Source organism: Nyctereutes procyonoides, unplaced genomic scaffold, assembly GCF_905146905.1.
Source record: "Nyctereutes procyonoides isolate TBG_1078 unplaced genomic scaffold, NYPRO_anot_genome, whole genome shotgun sequence".
NCBI classification, from domain to species: Eukaryota; Metazoa; Chordata; class Mammalia; order Carnivora; family Canidae; genus Nyctereutes; species Nyctereutes procyonoides.
Window position 1 is genome coordinate 4997391 of NW_026575128.1, and position 25583 is coordinate 5022973.

Here is a 25583-nt window from a genome sequence, read left to right on the forward strand (position 1 = left end):
CGGCCGGCCACCTTGGAGACCCTCCCTGCCAGGCCCCACTTGCACCGCGGTGTTGAGGTCTGTTTTCAGATACTGTTACAAATGTGAACTTCACTGCTTCCATATAAAGTCTGTAAGCCCGAAATTTCCTGCTAACATCTAGGTTCAAGTTGAAAAAATAAAGACTCCTGAAGATCACATTGGTGCTGTACTTGAACGAGCAAAGCCGGAATATATCAGCAAGACATACAAGATTGATTCTTGGGAGAATGCTGAGGACTTCCTTGAGAAGCTGGCGTTCCGGACTGGGAAGTTACTGAAGGTGAGCAAGGTTTTCTGAGAATGTAGACCAGCACACATGGCAGATGGGTATATGTGGCACGGACCTTTTGTGTTTGGGGTATTTTTTAAACTTTTTTTTTTTTTTTTTTTTAAAGATTTTTGCTTATTTAGTTGAGAGAGAGTGAGCGCACAAGCAGAGCGAGAGGGAGAAGCAGGCTCCCTGCCAAGCTTGGAGCCTAATATGGGGCTTGATCCTAGGACCCCGGGATCATGACCTGAGCTGAAGGGGGACAGTAACTGACTGAACCTCCTAGGTGCCCGTTTGTTTGTTTTAAAGGTTTTATTTTTAAGTAGTCTATACCCAACATGGGGCTTGAACTCACAACTCTGAGATCAAGGGGCATGCACTCCACTGACTGAGCCAGCCAGGCGCCCCCTGGACCTTTTTGTTTTTGAATGTGTTGTGTGAGCGGTATGAGACTTGGCAAGCAGATGGTGATGAACAACCGGGGGCAGCTGCAGTGCCTCCACACTGGGAGGTGGTTTTGTTCTCGGAGTTTAACGGGGAGTCTTTCTGTGCATTTCAGGGTGGAGAGCCAGACTTTCAGACTGTGGGTAAGATGGTTCTCAATGACTGGCAGAGGGGCCGGATTCCTTTCTTCGTCAAGCCGCCCAATGCGGAGTCCCCTGCAGCCTCCCAGGTGAGAGAACAGGGTGGGCCCGCCTTCTGGAAGGTGTGGGTACTGACCTAGGCATGGCACCTTTGATTGCCTTCCTTTATGGAGCACCTTTCTCCTTTGGGGTTATCCTGCTCCACAATCTCCCATCCCATAGAGCCCTTGCTGTGACCTTGTTGGGGGATGGTATTTGGAGACCAGAGAGTAGATCTGTGGTAGGAGACCCGAGTCTAAATACTAGTCTTTAGGGCCTTGAACAAAGAGGGCTTTAACTGTCAGTGCTCTTTCAATCCTGTGTCTTTCCTTATGCATGAGGAACAGAGGCATTTCCAGGATTGACTTAACGTTCGTCAGGCCCAACCATATGCCAGGCATAGGCCTAGGAATCAATAACATAGCCCTCGCCCTTAAGAAGTTTGTAATCAGGTGGAAAAGAGAGAGGTCAGGTGTATAGTCAGGGAAAGAAACCTTAGATTGGGGCGTCTGGGCTGGATTGAGGAGCTTCCCTTCTGTCAAATTTCCCTCCCGCTGGCTGGACTGCCACCAAGCTCCAGCTGTGGCCCTTTGCTTTTCTATTTGTAGGCTCTTCAGAGCTCTGCCAAGCCTTTGGAAGAGATGGCTTTAAGTTCTGCTTCCATGCTAATCCTTTGGGTTCAGGTCATTCTGGTTCCTTCTTACCTGAACTCTGTTCCCAGGGCTTCAGTTATCAGCTAGAAGCTTCCAGTTGAATATTTTTTCCAGCATTTCAGAATCAGCATACCTGAAACTGACGTTAGCTTTCTCCCTCTCCCTCTAGAGCCCCCAAACAGCCAACAAAACACCCCCAATCCTCTTGCACGTTTTTTTTTAAATTTTTTTTTTTTAATTTTTATTTATTTATGATAGTCACAGAGGGAGAGAGAGAGGCAGAGACACAGGCAGAGGGAGAAGCAGGCTCCATGCACCGGGAGCCCGACGTGGGACTCGATCCCGGGTCTCCAGGATCGCGCCCTGGGCCAAAGGCAGGCGCCAAACTGCTGCACCACCCAGGGATCCCCTCTCGCACGTTCTTTGTGTGTTAGGTCGTTCATTCATTGAGCACAAGTAGACTGAGGATCTCCTAAGTGCTGGGCACCAGAGGTACTGCGGTGAAAGCAGAAGAGTTCTGCCTCTCGCACTTCTGTACATATGGATGCCCGCAGAGCAGTGCCTAGTTTTTCCCCTGATACCAAATGGATTTCGTTTCTCCATAAGCAGTTCTGCAATTCTCTGGCACCAGCTGGGGGTCCAGTGGTGCAGTTCAATTCTGATGCTATCCCTGAGGGTTAGCACGGTCCCACAAGATGCCCCCGCTTCGGAGGCCAGCTGCAGATGGGGTTCCCGAGCTCCCTGTGCTTCAGCCCAGCCAGCTACAAGTTCAGAGGTTCTTGGGTTTGATAATGTGCTAAAACAACTCCTGGAACTCAGCAGAGTGGCTTATGAAGGCTTCTTTATTATGGTGGCAATAACTCAGGAATAGCCAACCGGAAGGGATGCATAGGGCCGGGCATGTGCTCTTTCTGGGCATGATGCCCTCCCAGCCCCAGTTCATTCAACCCAGAGGCTCTCCAACTCTGTCCTCCAGGGCTTCTCATGGAGGTTCCATCACACACAGGCCTGCTTGATTAAAGCGTTGGCCACCCGTGCTCACGCTCCACCTGTAGCCCTCTCGTCAGGTGCTTGGGCCTTCTGGTGACCGCAGAGGAGGCCATAGCCACCCGGAGCGCCTGAGGCAGGAGGGTACCTATGGGGCTGGGGCGGGGCGGGAGGCTGCTGGGTGTGAGGCAGGAGTCTGTTGTGACCCTGGGTGCACACAGTAGGGTTTTCTTGAGCTCTTGCTCTGTGTCTGGCCATTGAGTTTTATTTTTTTATTCTATTATTTTTTAAAGATTTTACTTATTTATTCATGAGAAACAGAGAGAGGCAGAGACCCAGGCAGAGGGAGAAGCAGGCTCCATGCAGGGAGCCCGACATGGGACTTGATCCCTGGACTCCAGCATAACATCCTGGGCTGAAGGCAGCGCTAAACCGCTGAGCCACCCGGGCTGCCCTGGTCATTGAGTTTTAGATCATTGGTTCCCCCGGTCTGATTTCCTTCTTTGTCTAGTAGTGGCTGAAACGCTTTCAGAATCCAAAAGCTAAAAACCTTAGCTTAGGGAAAAGGTATAAAAACATAAATTTTATAGGCCATTTCCTGAGTTTTCTGGATTCCTCATTTACTGAGCACGTCGTGTAGCCGCTCTTGCCTTTGGAAAATCCCTAAAGTTCTGTGAGTCCCAGTTGCAGGGATGAAAGACTACAGATGTGAAGCGCCAGGATGACGCCTGCCTCACATGTCTTCACCCTTATCCCAGAGAGGCGGGGTGTTTCGAGGTCCCCTACCTCGGCTCCCTTGTGGCCTCACCTCCAGAGCTTTCCTCCAGGGGCCTCCCCCTGGCTTCTGTCCCCTGTTTAGCGCTGTGCTTTAGCTCTGGGCAGTTGTGTGCTCTCCTCTGGGGTGTGCCTGTCTCAGGAGCCCCATTCCTTCCCCTCCTTAGGGAGGGAGAGGGAGTCGGCCGCCCTGTGGTGAATGGCGACGGTTTGAGCGGCTCCAGTTGGCTCGTCCTCTGGCACCGCAGCCAGGAGCCTCTGGTCCCCGAGTACCAGCTTCTGGGGGTCATGCGTGTTGGCCTGCGGGTGAGACAATGATGTGACTCTGGTGTGGGGTTTTCTGTTCTCTCCCTTAGTCCCGAGGAGAGGACTGCCTCTTTTGAGAGCAAGGTGTCAGTTCAGAAATGGTTTTTCTTGTCTGATCCTGTCTTGTCTCCCCCATCTGCACCCCTTTTTGGCCTGGATAGCTCCCATCCTCCGTGTCGTTGGAAGTTGCGACAGACACGAGCCAGAAGAACCCAGAAGAGGAAGCCACAGGACCTATAGTTGAAGCATCAGCGCCTGTCACCGAGAAGGAAAAAGAGAACAGTCCTGGTGACACAGACTCAGAAATGCAGCAGATTCTGGCGCGGGTTCGACAGAACTTTGGCAAAATCAATGTCGTGCCTCAGTTTTCCGGGGATGACCTGGTCCCTTTGGAGATGTCAGATGTTGACGAAGAGTTTGAGAGCTTTTCCGAAGAGGAGGAGGAGCAGCAGGAGGAGGAGGAGGACCAACCAGGAGACAACGAGGGGGAGTCTTGCCAGGAGTCCCAGGAGGAGCACGCGGGAAATGACACCAAGGCAGTTATTAAAGCCCTGGATGAGAAGATTGCTAAATATCAGAAGTTTCTAAACAAAGCCAAAGCTAAGAAATTTTCAGCAGTCAGGTACTTGTGATCTGCTCGTTCCTTGTGGAGAAACGTGTTGTGAGGACTGGGGCAGTACTTTAGGGAGCTGGAAGGGAGTTGTTGCATTTTTTTTTTTTAATTTTTATTTATTTATGATAGTCACAGAGAGAGAAAGAGAGAGAGGCAGAGACATAGGCAGAGGGAGAAGCAGGCTCCATGCACCGGGAGCCCGATGTGGGATTCGATCCCGGGTCTCCAGGATCGCGCCCTGGGCCAAAGGCAGGCGCCAAACCGCTGCGCCACCCAGGGATCCCGCATTTTTTTTTTTTTTTTTTAAAGTGACCTGTGAATTTCTAAGATGCAGCTCCCTGAAGCAGGAGGCGTCACTGCCTTCCCTTGGGCTGGGGGGGGCAACTCTGTGCAGCAGCGTGGGCCCAGCCCCTGGGCTGAGGGCAGTGACAGGCGGTTTTGTTACTTTGCTTTTCTGTTGCAGAATATCCAAGGGACTAAGTGAAAAGATTTTTGCAAAATCTGAAGAGCAGAGAGTAGCTGAAGAAGTTGTAGAAGACACAGGTAAGAGTTGAATTAGTCAAACCGCTTAGGTGCGGTTTGCATCTTTAGAACTGTGGGAACTCTGATCTCTAAACCGAGAGATTGTGGGGTCATCGCCCCAGGTCCTTAGCGTAGTCGGCAGATACCCCGTTCACATGCTGTTTGTCGTACTGGTTGGATTATTAGCTTTTCATCCTGCACATTTCTTGGGGTTAATTCAGGAAACCTCCTGTAAAAAGAGTACGTTGGGAGCCTTATAATCTAGAGGTGAGTCAGCTAGACTTTTTTGTGGGAAGTAGGACGGGTCAGGTATTTATTCCTTACTCCATGGACTCACAGCTTCCATGTGAAAAGTGTGTTTCTGTGACATAAATGCAAACCCTGGCGTGGCCTGTAAGGGCCCTCCTGGCCTTATCCTGCTTTACTCTGCGTTGGCCTTCTTCCTCCAACACATCAAGCTCATCCCCACCTTAGCATTCACGGACACGTTTTGAGCAGACAATTCCTCTCTTTTCTGTGTGCTCGTGTGTTGTGTTTCCAGCACCTACCAAAAGGGGAAAGAAGAGGAAGGCACAGAGGGAAGAGGACCATTCAAATAAAACTCGCAGGACGCTTACATCTAAGGAAGTACGTGGTTTTGGTCTTAAATATCACCCGGATATAGAAAGTAGAGAAGAGAAATCCATTTCCTAATAGACATGCTTTCCCACACTGATGGTCTGGAGCTGAATTCTCAGAACTCAGTCCCAAGTGACCTAGTTGAGATCAGTTCAGTAGGATCAAGAGCTGGCCCACTGGACAAAGGTCCTTGAGTCCCTGATCGCCGTCCTCAAGCATGTGGATTGCCCTCTACAAGGGTCTGCTGGTTTTCACGTGGTGAGCCGAGCTGTTGAGGCAGACGGATCCCCACCCTCTGTGAAACTCAGGCCTGTACTGGGCTCCTCAGAGCTGGGGTGGGCCCTCTTGCGAAGGGAGGAGCTTGTTATTGGAAGTGTTCACCCCTAGATGGGAGTGCAGTAGGAAGGACTCCAGCGTGTGTGACGCTTGGACCCAAGGACAGGCTATGACTTGCAGCTGTCATGAGTCAGGGTGGAGGGGCACCCTGGGGTCTGTGGGGAGCCCTTTGTTCCTAGGACTGCCTCCAGTAATTGGGGGAGCAGCATGGGGGTGGAGCATGAGAAACAGAAGGGCTTGCTCTGTGACTTCTCCACGATTGATTGATTGTTTTGGTCTCTTGGGTTTTTTTGGTTTTGTTTTTTGTCATTTTTTCACAGCGGAGGCGAGCGGCCCGGCAGCAACAGTCCAAGAAAGTTGGTGTACGCTACTATGAAACACACAATGTGAAAAATAGGAACAGGAACAAAAAGAAGACCAATGACTCAGACGGACAGAAACACAAACACAAAAAATTCAAACACAAGCAGTAACATTTTAAAAGTTTATTAAATTATACAAAAATATGCAGTTAGAAACTGTGTTCGTTTTCTTCATGCCCAGTTGGCATTTCTAAGGCCATGATGCATTTGTTCTGAGGTTTAACAGTTGAAACCCTTCACCGGTGCTAGTGAAAATGCTCCCTCTGCCCCCCAAGGCGTTCAGTGATGACGGGGTCCACTGGCACTCCTGCCCCTTAAATGGGCCCCCTTCGTTCCCGAGCGTAACCAGGCCGTGTAAAGCTCTGGCCCAAACAGAGATGCGGTCTACGGAGCCGAAGGGGCAATGGTTTTATACTGGCAGTTAGCAGTTTGAAACAGAAGTGTGAAAACCGGAAAGTCCAAGCGCATAGTGCACATGGCCTGGGCTTTAAAACAGACGGGACAGCCAGTAGATGGGTGCGGTTAGGACGCGCGCCTTCCTGTTGGGGAGTCCCGGAACTAGCGCATGCGGTGAACAGAGTGCTTTCCCACGAGGACAGCCCCAACAGGTTAGCTTAGTGGAGTTCTGCAATCCCTTGGGACACCTGGACAGGGGCAGAGGCGGCTGTCACATCTGAGGCTAGACGTGCACGGGGCAGGTGAGACCTGGAACATGGCTCTTCCTGTGGGACCACACTTGTTCCGGGGAGTCTCGGAGCCTGAACAGCGGCGATGCCAGCTCTGAGCCCCACTACAGAGGGTCCTGAGCAGCCCGAGGCATTGCGCGGACACGTCTGTGCCTTCAAGGGCGCTCCTTCATTCGGACCCCACGACGGAAGTCACTCATATCACCGCGCTGGCCCACCCTGGACAGCCTGCTAGCTTACTCTTCGGGGCCTCGGAACCTGGAGTTTAACTTAAGAATAGTCGGTGCAGTCTACGGGCCGTAGCCCCCTCCAGTAGGGAGAGCTGCACGTGAGGTGGCTCATTAGACACCCCTGGTTAGAGGGGTGTAGAGCCAGGCTGCGGCTTTCTGCAGGGGAGGATGAGCAAACCACACGGGGCTCCTGAGCATCGGGCAGCTCACAGGGGACCTCGGGACTTGTCTTTGTTCCTGGCAAACATTTACTTTCTCAGAAGCTGTGGCTTCTACTGGGCGGCCTGAGACCCGGGGAGAGGGTGCGGTGGGCTTGGCGGGCAGCGGGGGACACGACCTCGGATAAACACGCAACTCACAGGAGTCACTGGAACTGCACTGGGCGAGGGAGGGGAAAGACCTCAAGTGACGCACTGAGGCCCCAGCAGCCCAACGTCAGGTACGGGCATATGGTGAGCCAGAAACAGGGCGGGGATGAGGCTCATCTGGCTAGAAACGGACGGTACAGTGGTATGGAGCCGTGGGGGGAAGGCAGCTGCTTCACCTGCGAGTGGGGAGCGGAAAGCCTCCCTGTCTGAGTTGGCAGGTCCCAGGGCTGGCCGTCCACCGCCTTCCGCTGCCCAGCCGGGGGCCTGGCTGCCGGCCGCTGCTCATCCACTGGGGCACCGGGTGACTTCTGACGAACGTGGAGGTGGTGATCGGGGGAGGGCAGGGCTGGTTCACTCAGGAAACTAGCTATTTTTTTTATTACAACGGGCTTAGGATGGGGTAGCAGTGCTTGCTGAGACCCATGTGGAAACGATCACTTCTTTGGTGCAATAATGCCTTCCAGTTGGGCCTGCAAAACAAAAACAAACTCCGTTAGTATCCGAAGCTTGCAGCCTTCAGCTGAGAGGTGATAAAGTCCCTGGGAGGAAGAATCCCATGCTGCCCCTCCAAGCGTTTCTCCCTTCATTCCCCAGCTCCACATTTCCTAGATGAGCTGGTTTCTGCCTTTGGCATACGGTCCCGCTACATTAGGAGAAACCAGAGCTGTCCTGGTTTCCATACAATAAGGGCCCCACGTATAATACAAAGCAGTGGAAAGGAAATTGAATAAAAGTTGTTGAAATAGTGGTTTCTCATGGCTCAGATTTCAGGCCTGAGATGCTAAGTTAAACATTTGGCTCTCTGGTTCGGGATCCCGGGAGCTCTGCTGGGACGAGAGGTTTGGGAAACAGCAATTTTTCAGCCACCGAGACAACTTGACACCCAATTAGAGAAAATTGCTACCAGTAAGTAGGGAGCTGTCCATCTTGTATGTAAAGCCTAAGACACTCGGGAGTTCTTTACTCCGCTCCTCCGGCAGCTGGTAAAATAATTTACTATCCTGGTGTGTGGACAGATCTTTAAGTAGGTCCATCCTGGGGACCGCAAACACGGCTTTTATTTGCAGGGCAGCTTGGAGCCAATAAAAATAACTCCCTTCTAAAGAGTCCTTCACCCCGGGGATGACAGGGTTGCCTGTAAATGTTATAGGAAGATGCCAAGGCATCCTGTTTTGCCCGCGCCGCCGGTCTTGGAGGAGGACCGGAGGAACTCGGGCTAACGATAAAGGAAAGCGGCAGATAAGGCACGCCGCCACCCCACAAGCTGCTGAGTAAACACAATCGTGTCTGGCTGCGAAGTTCCTGGCTTCCCTTTGTTGAACTCGGCAACAAGCAAATCTGTCATCCTGCACTCGCGCTCAACACGGCCCTTCTTTATCTCAAGTGCGTGTCTCCTTGCTGCAGCCCTGGGAGGCCGGCCAGTCCCAAGAACGTAAGCCTTCTGGGAGGTTAGGGAGGAGAGGGGGCTGACACCCAGGGGCCCCTCTGGCCAGGGCCGTGGGAGACCGCCGCTAACCATCAGCGGGTCCTCCATCTAGAACGAGGGCTCTCAAGCCTCACCAAGCACCAGAATCGCCCGTCAGGTGGTTGGGCTCCAACCCCAGCAGTTGACTCAGCAGACCCGGGATGGGCCCAATAATTGGGATTTGTACAAGTTCCCGGGTGATGATGCCCGTCTGGGGCCCCCTCAGAGAGCCTGGAGCCTCAGAGGCCTGGCCCCCCTTCAGCTCGGCTGGATGAAGGTGAGCCGCTGGCGAAGGGACTTGGAGGGAAAACGGCTACAGGTGAGTTCCTCTGACCACACACCTGGGGAAGGCTCCTAAGTTGGGATGCTGCTTCCCTCCCAAAGGGCCTTCCCTGCCCGCCCCAAATGCCGTGCCTCCGAGGGGCTGCAGGTGGGAAGGCGCTCCCGAGTCCGTGAAGAGACCCAGGCCGCTCTGGGAAGGCTCCCAGACACCAGCGGTCACGGGAGACCAGCTCCACCTGCCGCCACATCCACCTCTCCTGGACGATGGGCTACTTTTCTTTCCAGGGGGAAAAGCCCATCCACTGGAGAGCGCGGCTGAGGTGCTGTGGGGATGGGGAGCCCCCTCCAGAGCCCCGCGGATGGAGCATCTGCGTGGTGGGCCCTCACCCCCCCGCCCCCCACACACACATCAGCGTCCTTCACTCCTGGGCAGCGCGTGTGGACAAGCGTCCTGACTCCTCTGCAGGAGACGGAGCCGCCGCCTGGCCCGTGTGGCTGGGGGGGCTGGACGGGGACCTGGGGGCGCCCACCTTCAGCTGCTGATTCGTCCGCTTAAGGAACTGAATCTCCTCATTGTGCTTCTTCTCCTCCACCTGTCTCCTCTCGATCTCCCGCTTCTCGGTGGCCTCACACTTGGCCTTCTGCTCGTTCACTTGCCTCTCCAGATCTCTCTTTTCTGTTTCCAGTTCTGCAATCTGAGGACAGAAACCCTGGTGACCCCCGGGATGTCGCCCAGCTGACAGGGTGGTGGGAGTGCCTGGCTGGAGGGGACCTGGGGCACAGCTGTCCAACCTAAGCCCTTGCCAGGGTCTGTGCTGCCACCCAGTGGGAGGTCGGCGACTGGTATGGCACGATGGCCAGTGGCCGCTCGGAACCCAGGGGTCCCCACGTCCCGGATGGCCAGCCCACCCTCGGAGGCCAGCCTCTCGCCTGGAAGGACAACCAGGTGGCGCTGGGATGGCCGGGAGGGTTCGCGGAGAGCCGCGGCCTCATGGTCAAGCCCACTCACTTTCCTCTCCATGTCTGACTTCCCCTGCTCGGCTTGCAGCGCCTTCCTCATGCCAAATGCCACGCTGCTCTCATACAAGGTCTGGTAGGCGGCAATGGTCATGCGGATCTCGTCCCGGACTCGCAGCAACAGCAGTCCCCTCTCGGCACAGTTGATGGTGACCTCCCGGATCAGCTCATCTTCCAAAGCAACACACAGTGGGTTCAGGGGGGCAGGCGGGAGGGGCCCGCACCACGTCCACGGCTAACCACCCTTCCTGCTGTGTCCTCCCCACCGGGAGAGAGGGGCCCCAGGAGCCCGGCCATACAGCCATGGCTCTGAATTGGGCAGCTGGGGGGGGGGCCTCTTACCCACCCCCAGGTAAAAACCCCAGAGGGCTGGTCACAGACATCTGGCTCGTCAGTCTGAGGAGGACGGCTGCTTGGAAGCAGGTGGCAAGTCTCTGTGCCCCTTGGGGTGGACGGGCTTGGGGCTGCAGACAGTAGGAAATAGAGCCTGCCCTCCCATCTCTTCCCTAAATGCTGACCTGGAGCGCCAACCGTAATCGTCCTCAGACTGAGGGGAGCAGTCTGAACATTAGAGTCCACACGGGCCAGTGAGTGCGTGCTGGGGGACAGCCATTTGTCACTATCGCTTAAATCTTTTGTGACTGTCCATTAGCAGCAAATGATCCTGAAGTATTTTTCTGGGTCAAAGGACTGAATGTTGACCGATGGACATAAATACAGAACGTTAGTCTTTCTGATTAAAAAACTAACATGCTTATTGTTAAAAAAAAAAAACAATTTTTTTTTTAAAGATTTAGGACGGAAGTTCCCATTTCAAACATATGCTAAGAGGTTAGGAACCAGGTGGTCGGGATGACTGGGGGATGGGGGGAAGGGGATGCATTTAGCAGTTCCTGGGGGGCTCAATGGCAGGGAGGGGGAGACCAGATGACTCCAGGATGGGGTGGGCTCCAGCTCGGGGGTACTCAGCTGGGTTTGGGCCCGAGGCGAAGGGCGGGAGGTAGCTGAGGACACTGTACCCCCCACCCCGCTCCCCCCAGCCCCAGCCCGAGCCGCACCGCTCACCGAAACACTGTGAGTAGAGCTCTCTGCGTACGGGGCAGATGCCGGTCTCCCTGGCCTGCCGCTGCTGCAGCTTCAGGTCCAGCTGCTCCTGCAGGTGCACCACATCCATCCTGGTGCTGGGGGTGCTGGACACCTGCTGGATCCATAGCTGGGTGTCCTCCACCCACTCCCTGCGGCACAGACACAGCCAGGCTGAGCAAGGCCATCAACTGGAGGGGCCTCAGGATGTGAGCAGGACGTGAGGGCCCTTTGAGCCCTCGGCCTGAGCAGGAACTAGGGGCGGCTCTGTCCCCGGTGCACCGGAATCCTCCATCCCTCTCTCTTCCCTGGGGAGTGTATGGCTCCACAGGGCCTCTGCCTCGGAGCTGGGCCATCTCCACCCTCCTCTGGCTCTCTGAGGAATCATCGCCCAGGTTCTAGATCTTACCCTCCTAATGGGTTGAGGACAGATTCATGGGCATTGTTGCTTGATTGGAGCAGAAGGCCCAGTGAGAACTCCCCGCTGACTTGAGCGGTGGGAGACACAGGGCTCCACAAGCCTCGTGGCAGCCCGAAAGGGGCAGATATGTGCAGCGGGGAGCTTCCTGACGGCGTGCATCTGTGTGGTCCCCTCCCCACCACCAGTAAGCCTTGTGTCAGAAGCAAGGCCAGATTCCCCAGTCACCAGGAAGGGTCGACCAAGCACGCCAGCCAGAGAGCCAGAGAGCAGGGTAAGGGGATGGTGAAGAAGGGAGAAGGCGCTCGCTCTCTTATAAGGATTCTCGAGGAAGGCCCCCTTGAGGAAGTCACGTTTGAGCAAGATCTGAATAAAGAGATGAAGGGAATGAGGTGGACATTGGGGGCAGGGCATCCTTGGCAGTAAGAACCGCAACTGTCAAGGCCCTGAGGTGGAAGGATGATGGGAGTGTTCCAGAAACAGTGAGCAGAGGCCCCTATGGCACCAGCGCACCGAACAAGAAGAAGGGGACACGAGATCATGGCTATCCGAGGGGCCAGATCATGCCGGGTCTTCTGGGTCACTTCTGGGTAACGACTTTGGACTTTAGTCAGAGTGACATGGAAGCCATTAGAGAGCTCCTTGCCGAAGACTGGCATGATCTGGCTTACGATTTCGGGGCTGTTTGGAGACTGGACTGTGGGGGCAAAGGATGGAAGGATGGAAGCAAGGTTTTCAGATCGGAGGCCACCTCACTGGAGGTGACAGTGAAGAGGAACAAGATGGTGGAAGCAGAGGGGGTGGAAAGCGGTCGGGTCTAGGATACACATTTGAAGGTAGAGCCACAGTAATTTGACGAAGGAGAGGACATGTGACATGAGAGAGCAAGAGGAATGAAGGGTGGCCTGAGCCAGTGGCAGAAAGGAGAAGCCTGGCGATGAGCAGGTTGGGAGAGGGGGACATCGTGACTTAGCTTGGACGTGCCTGGGATGCCCAGGAGATAGCTTCATGAAGATAATGAGGAAGCAGTAAAATGTATGGGTCTGGAGTTTAGAGGAAAGGATGGGGCTGGAAACACCCATTTGGGAGCCATCAGCACATAGATGGTATTTAAAGCCATGAGCCTGGGCAGCCCGGGTGGCTCAGCGGTTTACTGACACCTGCAGCCCAGGGCCTGACCCTGGAGACCCAGGATCAAGTCCCGTGGGGCTCCCTGCAGGGAGCCTGCTTCTCCCTCTGCCTGTGTCTCTGCCTCTGCCTCTTTCTCTGTCTTTCATCAATCAATAAGTAAAATGTTAAAAAAAAAAAAAAAAGCCATGAGCCTGGGTTGGAGCCTGCAGAAAACTAGGAGATAGAGAGGTGGTCTCCGCCCCACCCCCTCCCAGGATCCAGCTGTCTGGAAGCTCTAGGAATTCGGAGATGCTGGGAGGAAATGGGGATACAGGGTGCCTCTTCCTACATTCCCAAGTTCCGGGGATGCAAAGCCCCAGCCTTCTCCCAGCCACCGCTCCTACATCTTTACCTTGGGGGTAGGATGGAATTCAAGATTTCTTCTGCCTGCTTTGTAGGATCGGGGACCCCAGAAGTGGAGGGGAGCTTGGTCTTTGGTGGCTGTGGGACTGGACCGGAGGGTCCGGGCTGCTGGGGGCTGACCTTCAGTGGCCGTGCCTGAGGAGGAGGGACAAGTTTGGGCAGGAGGGGACGCAGACGGTGACCTGCACACACCCAACACCCCCGGCTTGCTCCAGGTCTTCTAAAGAGCGCTCCCCTCTTCGCAGCTCACTTGCCCCGTCTCTCTTCTCAGCACAGGTTAGGTCTCAGCTGAAGGTGGAGAGAGCCTGCGGTCCCAGCCCCAGCCCAAGGTCTGTATCTCCTGGAACCGCTGCTGCGGGCGCAGGTGCTCAGCGGCCTGGGGATGGAGCGAGCGCGACCGGACCAGAGTGCAGGACAGCGAGCCCCATGCACCCCGGGGCTTCCTTCCTCACCCCACACCTGCCCTCCGGGTGCCCCCCGCGTGCCGCCCGCCCCGCGGAGCCTCCGGGCTCCCCCGCCCCCCAGGCCCGCCCTGACCTTGGGGCTCCGCTTCTCCGTGTTCCGGCTCACCAGCACCGGGGTGTCGTACTTGAGCAGAGAGTCCGCAGGGGGGATCATGGCGGCGACGCGGGTTCGAGTGCGGCGGCCGCCCCTCCAGCGTGCTCCTTGTTTGCCGTCACCATGGAAACCTCTGCTCCCCTCCCCCGCCCCCCGCCGCGCCTCGCGGCCTGGGCGGGGCTTCGGATGGGGCGGGGCCAGCAGCGCCGAGTTCCCGCTCAGCCTCGCCAGGAATTCTCCTCGCGCTCCGTGGGTCGCGGTTCCTGGCCCGCGGGTCGCCTTGAGGCTCCTGGAAAACCACGCCAAACGGGAACGGAGTCCCCGCGCTGCGGCTCGCAGGCCATTGCGACGAGGCGCACGGTCACCTTCGCTGGCCGCCAACTTTGTCACCTGCAGAATGGGAGCCCTGTGACTCCTCGGTGGAGGCTTGGGAATCTGCAGGTTCCCAGAGGGAGGAGGCACCTGCAGCTCCCCGGGTTTTTTTTGTTTGTTTGTTTGTTTTATTTTATTTATTCATGAGAGAGAGAGAGAGAGAGAGAGAGGCAGGGACACAGGCAGAGGGAGAAGCAGGCTCCACGCAGGGAGCCCGACGTGGGACTCGATCCGGGGTCTCCAGGGTCACGCCCCGGACTGCAGGCGGCGCTAAACCGCTGCGCCACCCGGGCTGCCCAGAAGCGTCTCTTTGACGTTTAAAACTCCCGCCACCCGAGCGGCTCCCGACAGCCCCTCCCGCTTGCAGGGTCGTGGTCACGTGCTTCGCTCGCCGCCGCAAGGGTTTCTGGGAGAGCGCGCACCCGGAAGCGGAAGTGCGGGGGGTCAAGCCCGTCATTTCCTTTAGCGAGAGGAGCGCAACGGCTCTCTCTCTCTTTCTCTCTCTCTCTCTCTTTTTTTTTTTTTTTGTTTTGTTTTGTTTTGTTTCCCTCCCCCGCTTCGCTCTCTGCTCGTATCTCAGCATGAAGGAGGTAAAGAGCGAGCGGGAGCGGGGCACCCGGCGGAGGCACCGCGACGGGGACGTGGTGGCGGCGGCGATGGTGGTGAAGGTGAAGCAGGAGCGCCTGAGCCCGGAAGCCGCGCCTCCCGCCCACCGCCGCCCCGAGTCCTCGGGCGGGAGCGCGTCCCCGCCGGCCGGCGACCCGGGCCGCCCTGGGCACCGCGGGAGCCGAGCCCGAGGAGGCAGCCGGTAAGTGGGGAGGCGCCCGGGATGGGGACTTGGAGGAGGGGCGGGGCTGGCGTCCGAGCCCCGTTTTGGGAGCCGAGCGCGGCTGCTCGGGTTTCATGCCAAAGGGGGTGTGGGGGGGTGAGCCGGTGGCGCTGTGCGGGAGAGCGTTTACGGCGGCCCCTGCCTGATGCGCGGGATCCCGCCCCCCTCATCCCTGCGCCCCGCGTCTGCCGGGACACCGCGCATATGGACCCGAAATAAAGGCTCCTCCGCATCTGCCCGCACATGGGCTGCCGGCCTACTAGGCCTTCCAGACGTCTGCCCCAGAAGCCCTCCGCCTTGGCAGCCCCGGCGATCCACCTGGTAGGCAGTTGGAAGAAAAACCATCTCTTGCTGGACTGCTCCGTGTATTCCTTCGACTGAAGTTGTGAGCGCGTTGCCAAAGGAAGAAAGACAGCCGTCGCTCCTGGGGCCTCGTGCGGCCTTTGCCCCGGCGAAGTGGAATGGGTGTGCTCCCTCCCGCCTCGAGACAGAGTAACAAGGCCGACAAAACAGTTTACGTATGTAACGAGTATCAAGAAGCGGCTCCAACCGGAGGTGTGAGAGAGAGCCTTGGAAGGAAGCGAGAGAAGGAAGGCCCCTCTGAAAACGTGCGGTTTGCGTTGAGACCCGAACGATAAGGATTGTCCAGGCTGGGGAAACCCATGTGCGCAAAGAAGCTGAAGCCCGGTTAATGTGATTGTTCTAGAAGTGGGAGGGCGGGGTGGGGGTGGAGAGGGGTCGTTTAGGGATCAACGGAGGGGAGAGCGGTAGGGGTGAGGCGGGAGAGAGGCGATCTAGAGCCGGAGGACTGTCTCGCTGTCGCTGTCGGATTGACGTGGTTGTTGCGGGAGGGTGTCGGGGGCTATTGGTGGAGAGAGGAAAAAGGAGTCAAGGGGGGTTCTCTAGGTTTTTTGGGCTTGAGAAGCAGGGTGGATGGTGGTACCCGTTACTGAGATGGCAGAGGCTGAGGGAGGAAAGGACTTTGAGGGGTTGGGAAGCAAGAGTCAGGCTCTGAGAACTCTCCAGAGGCAGCTCTGTGTGTGTGTGGGTGGGGGGGGGGGTCTGAAGCTCAAGGAGGGCGTCCCCGGGCTGGAGAGCGAAGCTCCCCGCCTTCTTTGGTGTGAAAAGCAGAGCCCTTCACAGATGTGCTGTTTGTGTTGTTAGTAGGTAAGCCTGACACTTGACAGTGAGTGTATATGGGGGAAGGGAAATTGAGATAAAACCCTGTGTGTACCCTGCTCCGAAAAGGTCCCCAGCCAAAAGGAAAAACAAGTCCTCGGGGAGAAGAAGCAAGTCTCCTCGGAGTAAGAGAAGCCGAAGCCCTCACCACTCGACAGTCAAAGTGAAGCAGGTAAGCGGACCGAGATGTTTTGATACCAGGTCCAAATCTAGAACCTCTTGCCGTCCTGACAAATACATAATCCTAGGTGTTTACCTTTATCTGCAGCGGGTTTTTCTAGAAACTGGGTTGTTGTTGTTTTTCTGCTTGTTTTGTGACACTTTTTTTAAAAAATTTTGAGATAATTGTTGATTTACACACTCAGTTGTTTTAAAAAATAAAAAATACAGAGGTATGTTCTTCACTGTCTTTCCCACTGGTAGCATCTTACAGAATTCCAGTGCAGTATCACCGGGAGAATATTGATATCGCGACAGTCAAGATGCAAACATTTCCATCCCCACAAGGACCCATCGGGTTGTCCTTGGATAGTCTCACCCGCCTGTCTCCCATCCTTAACCCCTCAAGTCCTGGCAACTTCTAATCTGCTCTCTGTCCCTATAACGGTTGTCACTTCAAGAACGTTAAGTAAATGGAATCATGTAAATGGAATCATCCGTCTAACCTTTAGGGATTGGCTTTTTTCACTCAGCACATTTCTTTGGAGATTCATTCAGCTTGTCTCTGTCAGTATTTGATTCCTTTTTTATTGCTGAGTGATACTCAGTGGTGTGGTTTTAACCCTTTACCCATTAAAGGACAAGTGAGTTGTTACCAGTTTTTGGTTATTGTGTATATAAGGTTGCTGTGTAACATTTGTATACAGGTTTTTGTGTGAACGTGTCTTCAGTTTTCTGGGACAAGTGCCCAGGTGTGCCATTGTTAGATGGCATGGTGATTGCATGCCAAACTGTGTTCCAGGAGGGCTGTGTTGGTTTTCTAGGGCTTCCATAACCAAATACCACAGACTGGATACCTTAAACAACAAAAATTAATTTTCTCACAATTCTGGAGGCTAAAGTCCAAGGTCAAGGTGTCAGGAGGTTTTGTTTCTCCTGACGCCTCTTTCCTTGGTTTTCGAATGGCTACCTTCTTGGCTGGGTCCTCACATGGCCTCTCCTCTGTGGGCTTGTATCCCTGGTGTCTCTTCCTCTTCAGGTAAGGACACCAGTCATATTGGATTAGGGCTTTGCTGTCAACTTAATCATGTCTTTAAAGACCTTATCTCAAAAAAAAGAAACCAAAAATGGATGCCTGGCTGTCTCCGTTGGTAGAGCACTTGGCTCTTAATCCTTAATCAGGGTCGTGAGTTCAAGCCCCACACTGGGCATGGCACCTACTTTAAAAACCAAACGCACCCCACCAAATGGTTACATTCTGAGGATGGGAGTTGGAACCTCGACATATGAATGGGGGAAGGGGCATGATTCAGTCCATGACAGTGGCTGTACCATTTTCCATCCCTACCTGTGTTGTGGGTGAACCACTTTCTCTGCATCCTCACTGGCATTTGGTGTTGACATTATTTTTTGTTTTAGCTATTCCAATAGATGTGTAGTGATATCTCATTGTGATTTTATTTACGTATTTATTTTTAGTTTTAAGCAGCCTCCATGTCCAACATGGGGCTTGAAGTCAGGACCCTGAGATCTAGAGTCCCATGCTCTACCAGCTGAGGCAGCCAGGCACGTCTCTCATTGTGATTTTAATTTGTGTTTTCCTCCTGAGCATCTTTTCATCTTACTTGCCTGCCCTCTCTCTGTCTTCTCAGGTGAAATGTTTCTTCATAGTCTTTTGCCTATTTTGTACTTGGCTTTTTTTGTTTTCTTAACTGTTGTGTTTATAGAGTTCTATGTATATTCTAGATACTAGGCCTTTTTGGATATGTGGTTTGCAAATATTTCTCTCTGGTCTGTAGCTTGTCTTTTCCTTCACTCAGCAGCACTTTTATCAGAGTAAAAATGTTAACTTGTCATGAAATCCAGCTTATCAGCTTTTCCTTTTATGGATTGTGCTTTCAGTGTCATGTCTAAGAACTTTCTGCCTAGCCCTAGATTCCCAAAGATAGGTTTTTTTCCTCAAAGTTTTACATTTAAGTCCGTGACTTATATTTAGTTTGTTTTTGTATAAAGTGTGAGCCTTGGGTTGAGGTTCATTTTTTTGCCTATGAATGTTCACTTGCTGTGGCACCATTTTTTGAAAAAGCTGTCTTTCCTTCCTTGAATTGCTTTTGCTTCTTCACCAAAAATCAGTCAGAAATATGTGTGTGGGTTTATTGCTGCCTCTCTATTTTGTTCCATTGATCTCTGTCATTCCGCCAGTAGCACAGTCTTGATTACTGTTGCTGCATAGTAAGTCTTGAAATTGGGTAGATGGATTCTTGTTTTCTTCTTCTTTTTTTTTAAAGGTTATTTATTTATTTATTTACGATAGTCACAGAGAGAGAGAGAGAGAGGCAGAGACACAGGCAGAGGGAGAAGCAGGCTCCATGCACCGGGAGCCCGACGTGCGATTCGATCCCGGGTCTCCAGGATCGCGCCCTGGGCCAAAAGCAGGCGCCAAACCGCTGCGCCACCCAGGGATCCCTTGTTTTCTTCTTCTTAAAAATTGTTTAGCTATATTAGTTCCTTTGTCTTTCCGTATAAATTTTAGAACAATCTTGTCTCAATCTGCAAAAAATATCTTGCTAGGATTTGGATAGAAATTGCAGGAAGTTATGTTTTGGGGGAAATTGGCTTATTATATCGAATCTTCCACTCCATGAACACTGTTCAAGTCATTTATTTAGATTTTGGATTTCTTTCTTCAGTGTTTGTAGTTTTTAGGATTTAAGTTCTCTCTATATTTTGTTATATTTACACAAAGTTTTTTTTGGGGGGGAACTGATTATAACTGATATCTTATTTTTTTAAGATTTTGTTTATTAGAGAGTGTGTATGAGCAGAGGGGAGGGGCAGAGGGAGCTGGACAAGCAGACTCCCTCCTGAGCAGGAAGCCTGATGTGGGACATGGGACTCGAAACCAGGACCCCAGGACCATGACCTGAGCTGAAGGCAGATGCTTAACCGACACTGAGCCACCCAGGTGCCCTATAGGTGATACTTTAAATTTTAATCCACATGTTCATTGCTAATCTGTAGAAATAATTGATATTTCTATGTTTTTCTTATATCCTATGACCTCACTGAACTCAACTTATTTATTCCAGGCGAGTTTTTTTATAGATTTCTTGAGATATTTTACATAGACAGTCATATCTTCACATAGGGATAGTTTTGCTTCTTCCTTTACAGTCTGCATTTTATTTCCTTGTCTTGCCCTATTGTACTGGCTAGGACTTCCCGCACTGTGTTGAATGAGAGTAGTGAGAGCAGACAACCCTTGCTTTGCCCTCAATCCTTTTTTTTTTTTTTTTTTTTTGCCCTCAATCTTGAGAGACAAGGGTTCAGTCTTTTAAAAGAAACTCTATGTTACAGTGTGCAAAGAGACATTAAGAAAACAGATTTTCCTCTTACTTTGAGAGACTGTGGGCCAGCTTTATAATATCTCAAAGATAGAAAGCCAGACAGCCTTGGTGGTGTGCAGTGTGAGTTGATCAGGTGCTGCTTCAGCTATCTCAGAATGCAGCCCCCAGAACCACACCACCCAGATGGGGCCTGTCCACTACTAGTGGTGGCTTTAGTTTTTGGTTTTTTGTTCTGTTTTGTTTTGTTTTTGGTGTACAACTGGCAGCTCTATATCTGTGGTTTCTAAATGAAAATTTTATAATAAATTCTAGGACTTTTAGAAGACAACTTGTCTATTTATTATAGCCTTGATGTCTCTTCATTTGTGTATCTATGCTACTTTCCTCCTGACCTCAAATTATCTCTTTAAAAGCTAATTTCTGTGTGTTAATCAGCTGAAAACTTGGAAATGGCTTTCAAGCAAAAGGGCTTGACAGACAGTTGACACTAAGTGACTTTCACATGGGCTAATCCTAAGGAGGAATGCACACATCCTCTGACCGGAGCATGACTTGTGCTTGCAGACATTCTCTCCCCACACCTGTGCCACCATTTAAAAAATAAGTTTATTGATTGCATGCTCATTGTAATAACAAAGAAGTACATAAAGTGAAAAGTGAGAGTATGGTGTATGTAGTGCATGGTTACTTCTGTTATACCCCAAAATCACAGCCCCCTCCCCCTAAATTACCTGACTCCCCATCAGCAACCATTTCAGTAGTTTGATATTTATACTTCAAAGCTCTCTTATGCTTATGTTCGCTTTTTTTCCTTTATGTTTTAGTTACGCATCTCTGTTTTCCATGCAAAATTTTTAATTAAAAAAAGGACCATATTATATATGTTATCTTACTGATAATTGAAATCTTAGTTATTTTGAGTTATCCGGTTATATATCTGTCTTTTAAAAAAATATTTAATTTACTTATTCATGAGAGACAGCGAGGCCGAGACATAGCCAGAGGGAGAAGCAGGCTCCCTGTAGGGAGCCCAATTGGGGTTCGACCCGGGACCATGACTTGAACTGAACACAGATGCTCAGCCACGGAGCCATCCAGGCACCCCAGTTTGTCATATTCTTTTCCATAGTTTTCACTAATTTTGCCTGGTCTACACATCTTTTTAAATTTATTTTTACTTACTGTTTTGTGAGAGAGAGCACACGCAAGTGTGCGAAGCAGGGCGGAGGCGGGCAGAGAAAGAGAATCTCCTGCAGACCCACGGAGGGGGCTCAGTCTCACAACCCTGAGATCATTACCGGAACAGAAATAGAGTGGGACGCTTAACCTACTGAACCAGCCAGGTGCTACATCTTTAAAATGAAGACTGAGAATCAGTTGGTTGTTGGAATAGTGCATGTACAGAGCCTTATGGGGATTAGAATACAAGGGAGTTGAGGGTGATGACCCAGAGTCTGTGGCTTCTTGTAGTGACTCATTTAATCAGGGATAAAGGGAATCATGAGATTAGTCCTGGTCAGTGGTGGTGGCAAACTTGGGAGTATCTTAAGGTCAGAGGAATGAGCATCTGATGCTTGTCTTTGGAGGCTAGGAAGTCTAGAAAAAATGAGTTCTGCTGTGAGCAAGCAGGCCTGCACTTGACACCTGTGTGTAGCAGGGATAAGACCTTGGGAGCAGGGGAGGCAGTGAGATCTCCGTGCTCAGGATTTCCTCTTTACCCTTTCCAGGTGGGGGTAGCCTTGCTCATGGTGTGTAGGGCTCCCTCTTGAACTCTGATGCTTTGGTTATTAGTAAGGATAAGCTTATTATGTTCGTGTGTTCTTTAGATACTTATTTCTTAGGAAAATTGTTACTATCCTTGCCAATTTTTTTTCCTGTTGAATTGTCTTTCTTATGGGTTTATTTTCTTACTATTATATTAATAGATGTTATTATGTTGCACTTTCTACCAGGCTGATTTTCAATACTGAGTCTTTTTCAAGAAACCATAGTATGTTTATTAATTTTTTCAGATCTATCAGCAAATTTTTATAGGTTTCTTCTTACATGTCTTGGATATTTCTTAAGTGTAATACTAGTTATTGAACAATTTCTGTTAATTGTTGCAATGAGATCTTTTAATATCATTACATTTTCATTTTGATGTAAGAGAAAACTAGCTTTTTTTCTTTACATGTTTATCTTGTACATGGCTACTTAACTCTGTTAGTTACATTTTCTGTATATGCTTCCCTATAAGTGTGCCCCAGCTCCTCTTGTTTCTAGGGCTCTGAACCTGGGCTTGCAGCATTAGAGCTGTAGTCGGGTGACAGCATGGAAATAGCCTATGTAGCCTTGCAAGGGAATATAACTACCACTGCTAACCTTATTTCTGTGGGACATTTTGCTCTAAATGCCAAAGTCCAAGTCTCAAATGGGTTTTTGAACGTAGTTGTTCAGAGTGTGGACTGCCTTATATATACTGGATCTGTTTGGATTTCAGGAACGCGAGGATCATCCCCGGAGAGGACGTGAAGAACGGCAGCACCGGGAACCATCGGGCCAGGAGCACAGGCGGGCTAGAAACAGTGACCGCGACAGACACAGGGGCCATTCCCACCAGAGGAGAAGCTCTAACGAGAGGCCTGGGAGTGGGCAGGCTCAGGGACGGGACCGAGACATTCAGAATCTACAGGCTCAGGATGCAGAGCGGGAGTTTTACGATGCCCGACGACGAGAGAATCGCCAGAAGAATGAAGTTAATGCCGGTGGTAAGGAGTCTCAGGAGTTGGTTCCTCGGCCTGGTGGCAACAGTAAGGACAAAGAGGCACCCGCTAAAGAAAAGCCAAGCTTTGAACTTTCTGGGGCACTTCTTGAGGACACTAACACCTTCCGGGGTGTCGTCATTAAATATAGTGAGCCCCCAGAGGCACGTATCCCCAAAAAACGATGGCGCCTCTACCCTTTTAAAAATGATGAGGTTCTTCCTGTCATGTACATCCACCGGCAGAGTGCCTACCTCCTGGGCCGGCACCGCCGCATAGCGGACATCCCAATCGATCATCCCTCCTGCTCCAAGCAGCACGCAGTCTTTCAGTATCGGTGAGTCTGTTTGCGGGAAAAATCAGAAGCGTGGGCAGAGCTGAGAGTTTCAGGATTACTGACATTTGTGTACATGTATTTGCAGAAGAATCCCATATTCAGATCTAATCTTGGTCTTAAGATTACCAATCTAACTGCCCTTTGAATAATCACTTCCATTTCTCTGAAAGCATCGCATTTGGTGTCAGAAATCCAGATTTTGAATCCTGCCATTGCCACTGCCACCTTCCAGGTGATTGACCTGGGCAAGCCATTTTCTGGGCCTCAGTTTCTCCCTATTTCATAGGGCTGTTTTTAGGGTTAAATGGAAGTGTATCTGAGAGTGTCTGGCATGTGTGCTTATTAATCTGTATTTGACAGTGTGTGTAGGACATCTGTTACTGTTTGATCCTCACAACACTCCTATGAGGAGGACAGGTCACTTGTTAATATCCCCATTCGACAAGTGAGAAGACTGAAGCTCAGCAGAGCCTAGTAAATGATCTGGTTCAAAATTAGCTCCCTTGACTCTGAAGTCAAAATCCACTGCTTTATTCTCATTGGGACCGGAGCTAAAATATGTTGAAATACAGGTGAAAGAAGCATTATCTTGATTGTAAACAACACAAATATGTATTTTCTTAATCGTGGCAAGAGATCTTGGATTCTGATTTTAAACTTTTGGTCTTCCATGACTTTCCCCTACCCCCTAGCAAGCAGTTCCAAGTTTTTCTACTAAGTATATTTACTTACTTGCTCCCAATTTCCAAATCCAGGGCCATACTTGCCCCTTGGTTTCCTAGAGTTTGGACTTGAACTGTATCAAGCCAGGTAATTTACATCATCTTGGTTGTGTTAGCGAAATGTTGGATGGTCTGAGATGGGATTTTGCTCACAAGTTTCTCTCTTTTATCTCTGCTAGGCTTGTGGAATATACCCGTGCTGATGGGACAGTTGGCCGAAGGGTGAGGCCCTACATCATTGACCTTGGCTCAGGCAATGGAACGTTCTTGAACAACAAGCGTATTGAGCCACAGAGATACTATGAACTAAAGGAAAAAGATGTACTTAAATTTGGGTTCAGCAGCAGAGAGTATGTCCTGCTTCATGAGTCCTCTGACACCTCTGAAGTAGACAGGAAAGAAGATGAGGATGACGAGGAGGAGGAGGAAGTATCTGACAGCTAGCAAACTAAGAAACAGCCCAAACTCTTGAGACCCTTTCTTTCTTTAAAGGTTTTGGGATTGACTCAGAGCACCATGGTGCTCTCTGTATTGCCTCTTATTGCCTTAAGTCTTTCCTCTGTTGCTGACCATCTTATGTTATAGTATAAGAAAACTGACTTCTGTTTGGTTGAACTTTTTTCTGTGGCACATCAGCCCCTTGCCTGTGGGCATTTGTTTTCAGAACAGTGTCACCAACACATTGTGTTTCAGTAGAAGCATTGTGGCTTTAGTTGGTGCTTTCAGAACTGCCGCCTAGGAAACTACAAACCCTTGGTTCAAGGGGCATTGTGGCTTGTTCTCTTTGTACAGGTACTTTATTTATATAGTTGTTAAGCTCTGTGGACTGGGTTTGTTTTTGTTTGTGGGGCAAACCCCTGAACAGAGAATCCTATACTAAGCTTTGGTTGTCACCAAAACAGCCTCCAGTATATACCAAAGCTTTGACCTGGTTGAGCTCTTGAGTCACAGAAGTTGATTTTGCACTTCATTTTTTGGGGGGTGGGAATTTACCACATGACCTCATTATTGACTATTGGACTTAAACAAATGCTTTATGGAAACTGCTTAAGCAAACGACTGTACAGGAAGGAAGATCCTGGCTACTGCCAGTGGGTGGTGATTTAACATCGCAAGAGGCCGAAATGGGTCATGGATCTGTTTCCTTGTGAGACAATTCTGATTTTTCCATAGAGCATGTGCATAACAATTTTGATCATCTTATCTGTTCAACTTTGATTTTTATTCAAACATTATCTCTTTCCTCTTTTCAAAACAGTGGCATTTATGTAGCAGGGTCCTTGTTTTATTCTAACAGCATTGTATATGTGTAAAGGAGGTTGTGTAGTTTACACATTTCATCTTTTTAAAAAATGTTCAGAGAGGTTGTATTTACCTTCCCAAGGCCGGAAAGCAAGGGAGTTGCCCTATTTCCTAATTTCCCATCAGAGGAATATGTGTAAGTAGCAAAGTCGTAACTACTTACATATACTGTGTGTGTGTGTGTGTGTGTGTGTGTGTGTGTGTATACATATACATAAAAGTGTGAGTGAAAGAACTGCATATACTGATTTTCATACAAGAATGTTTTGTGATGTAAATGTAATACTACATCATAGGCGAAGGCCTCCCTGCATTTGAAGAGCAGGTTTTCATTTATATGTATTTTTGGGATAAAAAATAATAAAATTTGTAAATATAGCCCCATTTCAAAGGGTTATCCTTTTCCTGGCAGAGAGGATCATGTGTTTATAGGTTCATTTGCAGCTACAGGAATCTTTGTATCAGTATTTTTGAGGTAAAAATAGGTCATTGCAGAGGGTGTGCTGGGGCGAAACCAGGAAATGGTGAAGTAGGGCCAGTGGCAGCTCTAGAAGCCAGACCCTCACACGTCGGTGAGTGCTGGTCCTGTTGAAGCAGAAGCGTTTTCACAATTGGCAGTGAAGAGGTTTTCCTTTCCAGAATAGTCCTTTGGGGCTGGTTCTAATAGCAGGTCTTGCACCACTTGATCCCTGGTCCCTGCAGGGTTGCTCTCTGATGGGGGGGAACCAACAGCAACTTGGTTCTGCTGCCCCCATTCCTCTTGGTAACTTAAGATGTTGTGAGATTGTCTTTCTTACCATTGGTTTTCCTTTAAGGTCCCCCATGTGGACTCTGGGCTAGGTGCTGAGTAGTGTTTATGTAAAAGAAAT

At 50.9% G+C, this 25583-nt stretch overlaps 3 protein-coding genes across 4 annotated transcripts in view; 2 read left to right on the forward strand and 1 right to left on the reverse strand.

Annotated features, from left to right (window-relative positions):
• GNL2 (G protein nucleolar 2) overlaps window positions 1-6239 on the forward strand; it is a 24740-nt gene extending 18501 nt beyond the window's left edge. The window contains exons 11-16 of the mRNA XM_055341924.1: window positions 143-301; window positions 849-962; window positions 3794-4254; window positions 4709-4788; window positions 5309-5394; window positions 6042-6239. Of these exons, the coding sequence (XP_055197899.1) occupies window positions 143-301; window positions 849-962; window positions 3794-4254; window positions 4709-4788; window positions 5309-5394; window positions 6042-6194 (1053 nt within the window). The 3' untranslated portion in view covers window positions 6195-6239. The remainder of the gene's footprint in view (window positions 1-142; window positions 302-848; window positions 963-3793; window positions 4255-4708; window positions 4789-5308; window positions 5395-6041) is intronic.
• On the reverse strand, window positions 6192-13864 carry DNALI1 (dynein axonemal light intermediate chain 1). The gene is made up of 6 exons (XM_055341925.1): window positions 13703-13864; window positions 13155-13300; window positions 11197-11366; window positions 10124-10302; window positions 9645-9809; window positions 6192-7837 (listed from the first exon to the last, which is right to left on the reverse strand). Exons 1-6 carry the CDS (start codon window positions 13781-13783, stop codon window positions 7802-7804), a joined length of 777 nt encoding a protein of 258 aa, XP_055197900.1. The 5' UTR covers window positions 13784-13864; the 3' UTR covers window positions 6192-7801.
• Window positions 13865-14345: 481 nt separating this feature from the next.
• Window positions 14346-25092, forward strand: SNIP1 (Smad nuclear interacting protein 1). Of its 2 annotated transcripts, none has more exons than XM_055342033.1 (4): window positions 14346-14903; window positions 16173-16275; window positions 22092-22690; window positions 23592-25092. In XM_055342033.1, the coding sequence occupies exons 1-4, from the start codon at window positions 14677-14679 to the stop codon at window positions 23854-23856; spliced, it is 1194 nt and encodes a 397-aa protein (XP_055198008.1). In that variant the 5' UTR covers window positions 14346-14676; the 3' UTR covers window positions 23857-25092. The 2 variants fall into 2 exon arrangements, with proteins under 2 accessions (XP_055198008.1, XP_055198009.1); XM_055342034.1 differs by lacking the exon at window positions 14346-14903 and adding an exon at window positions 14959-15588.
• Window positions 25093-25583: the final 491 nt, after the last annotated feature.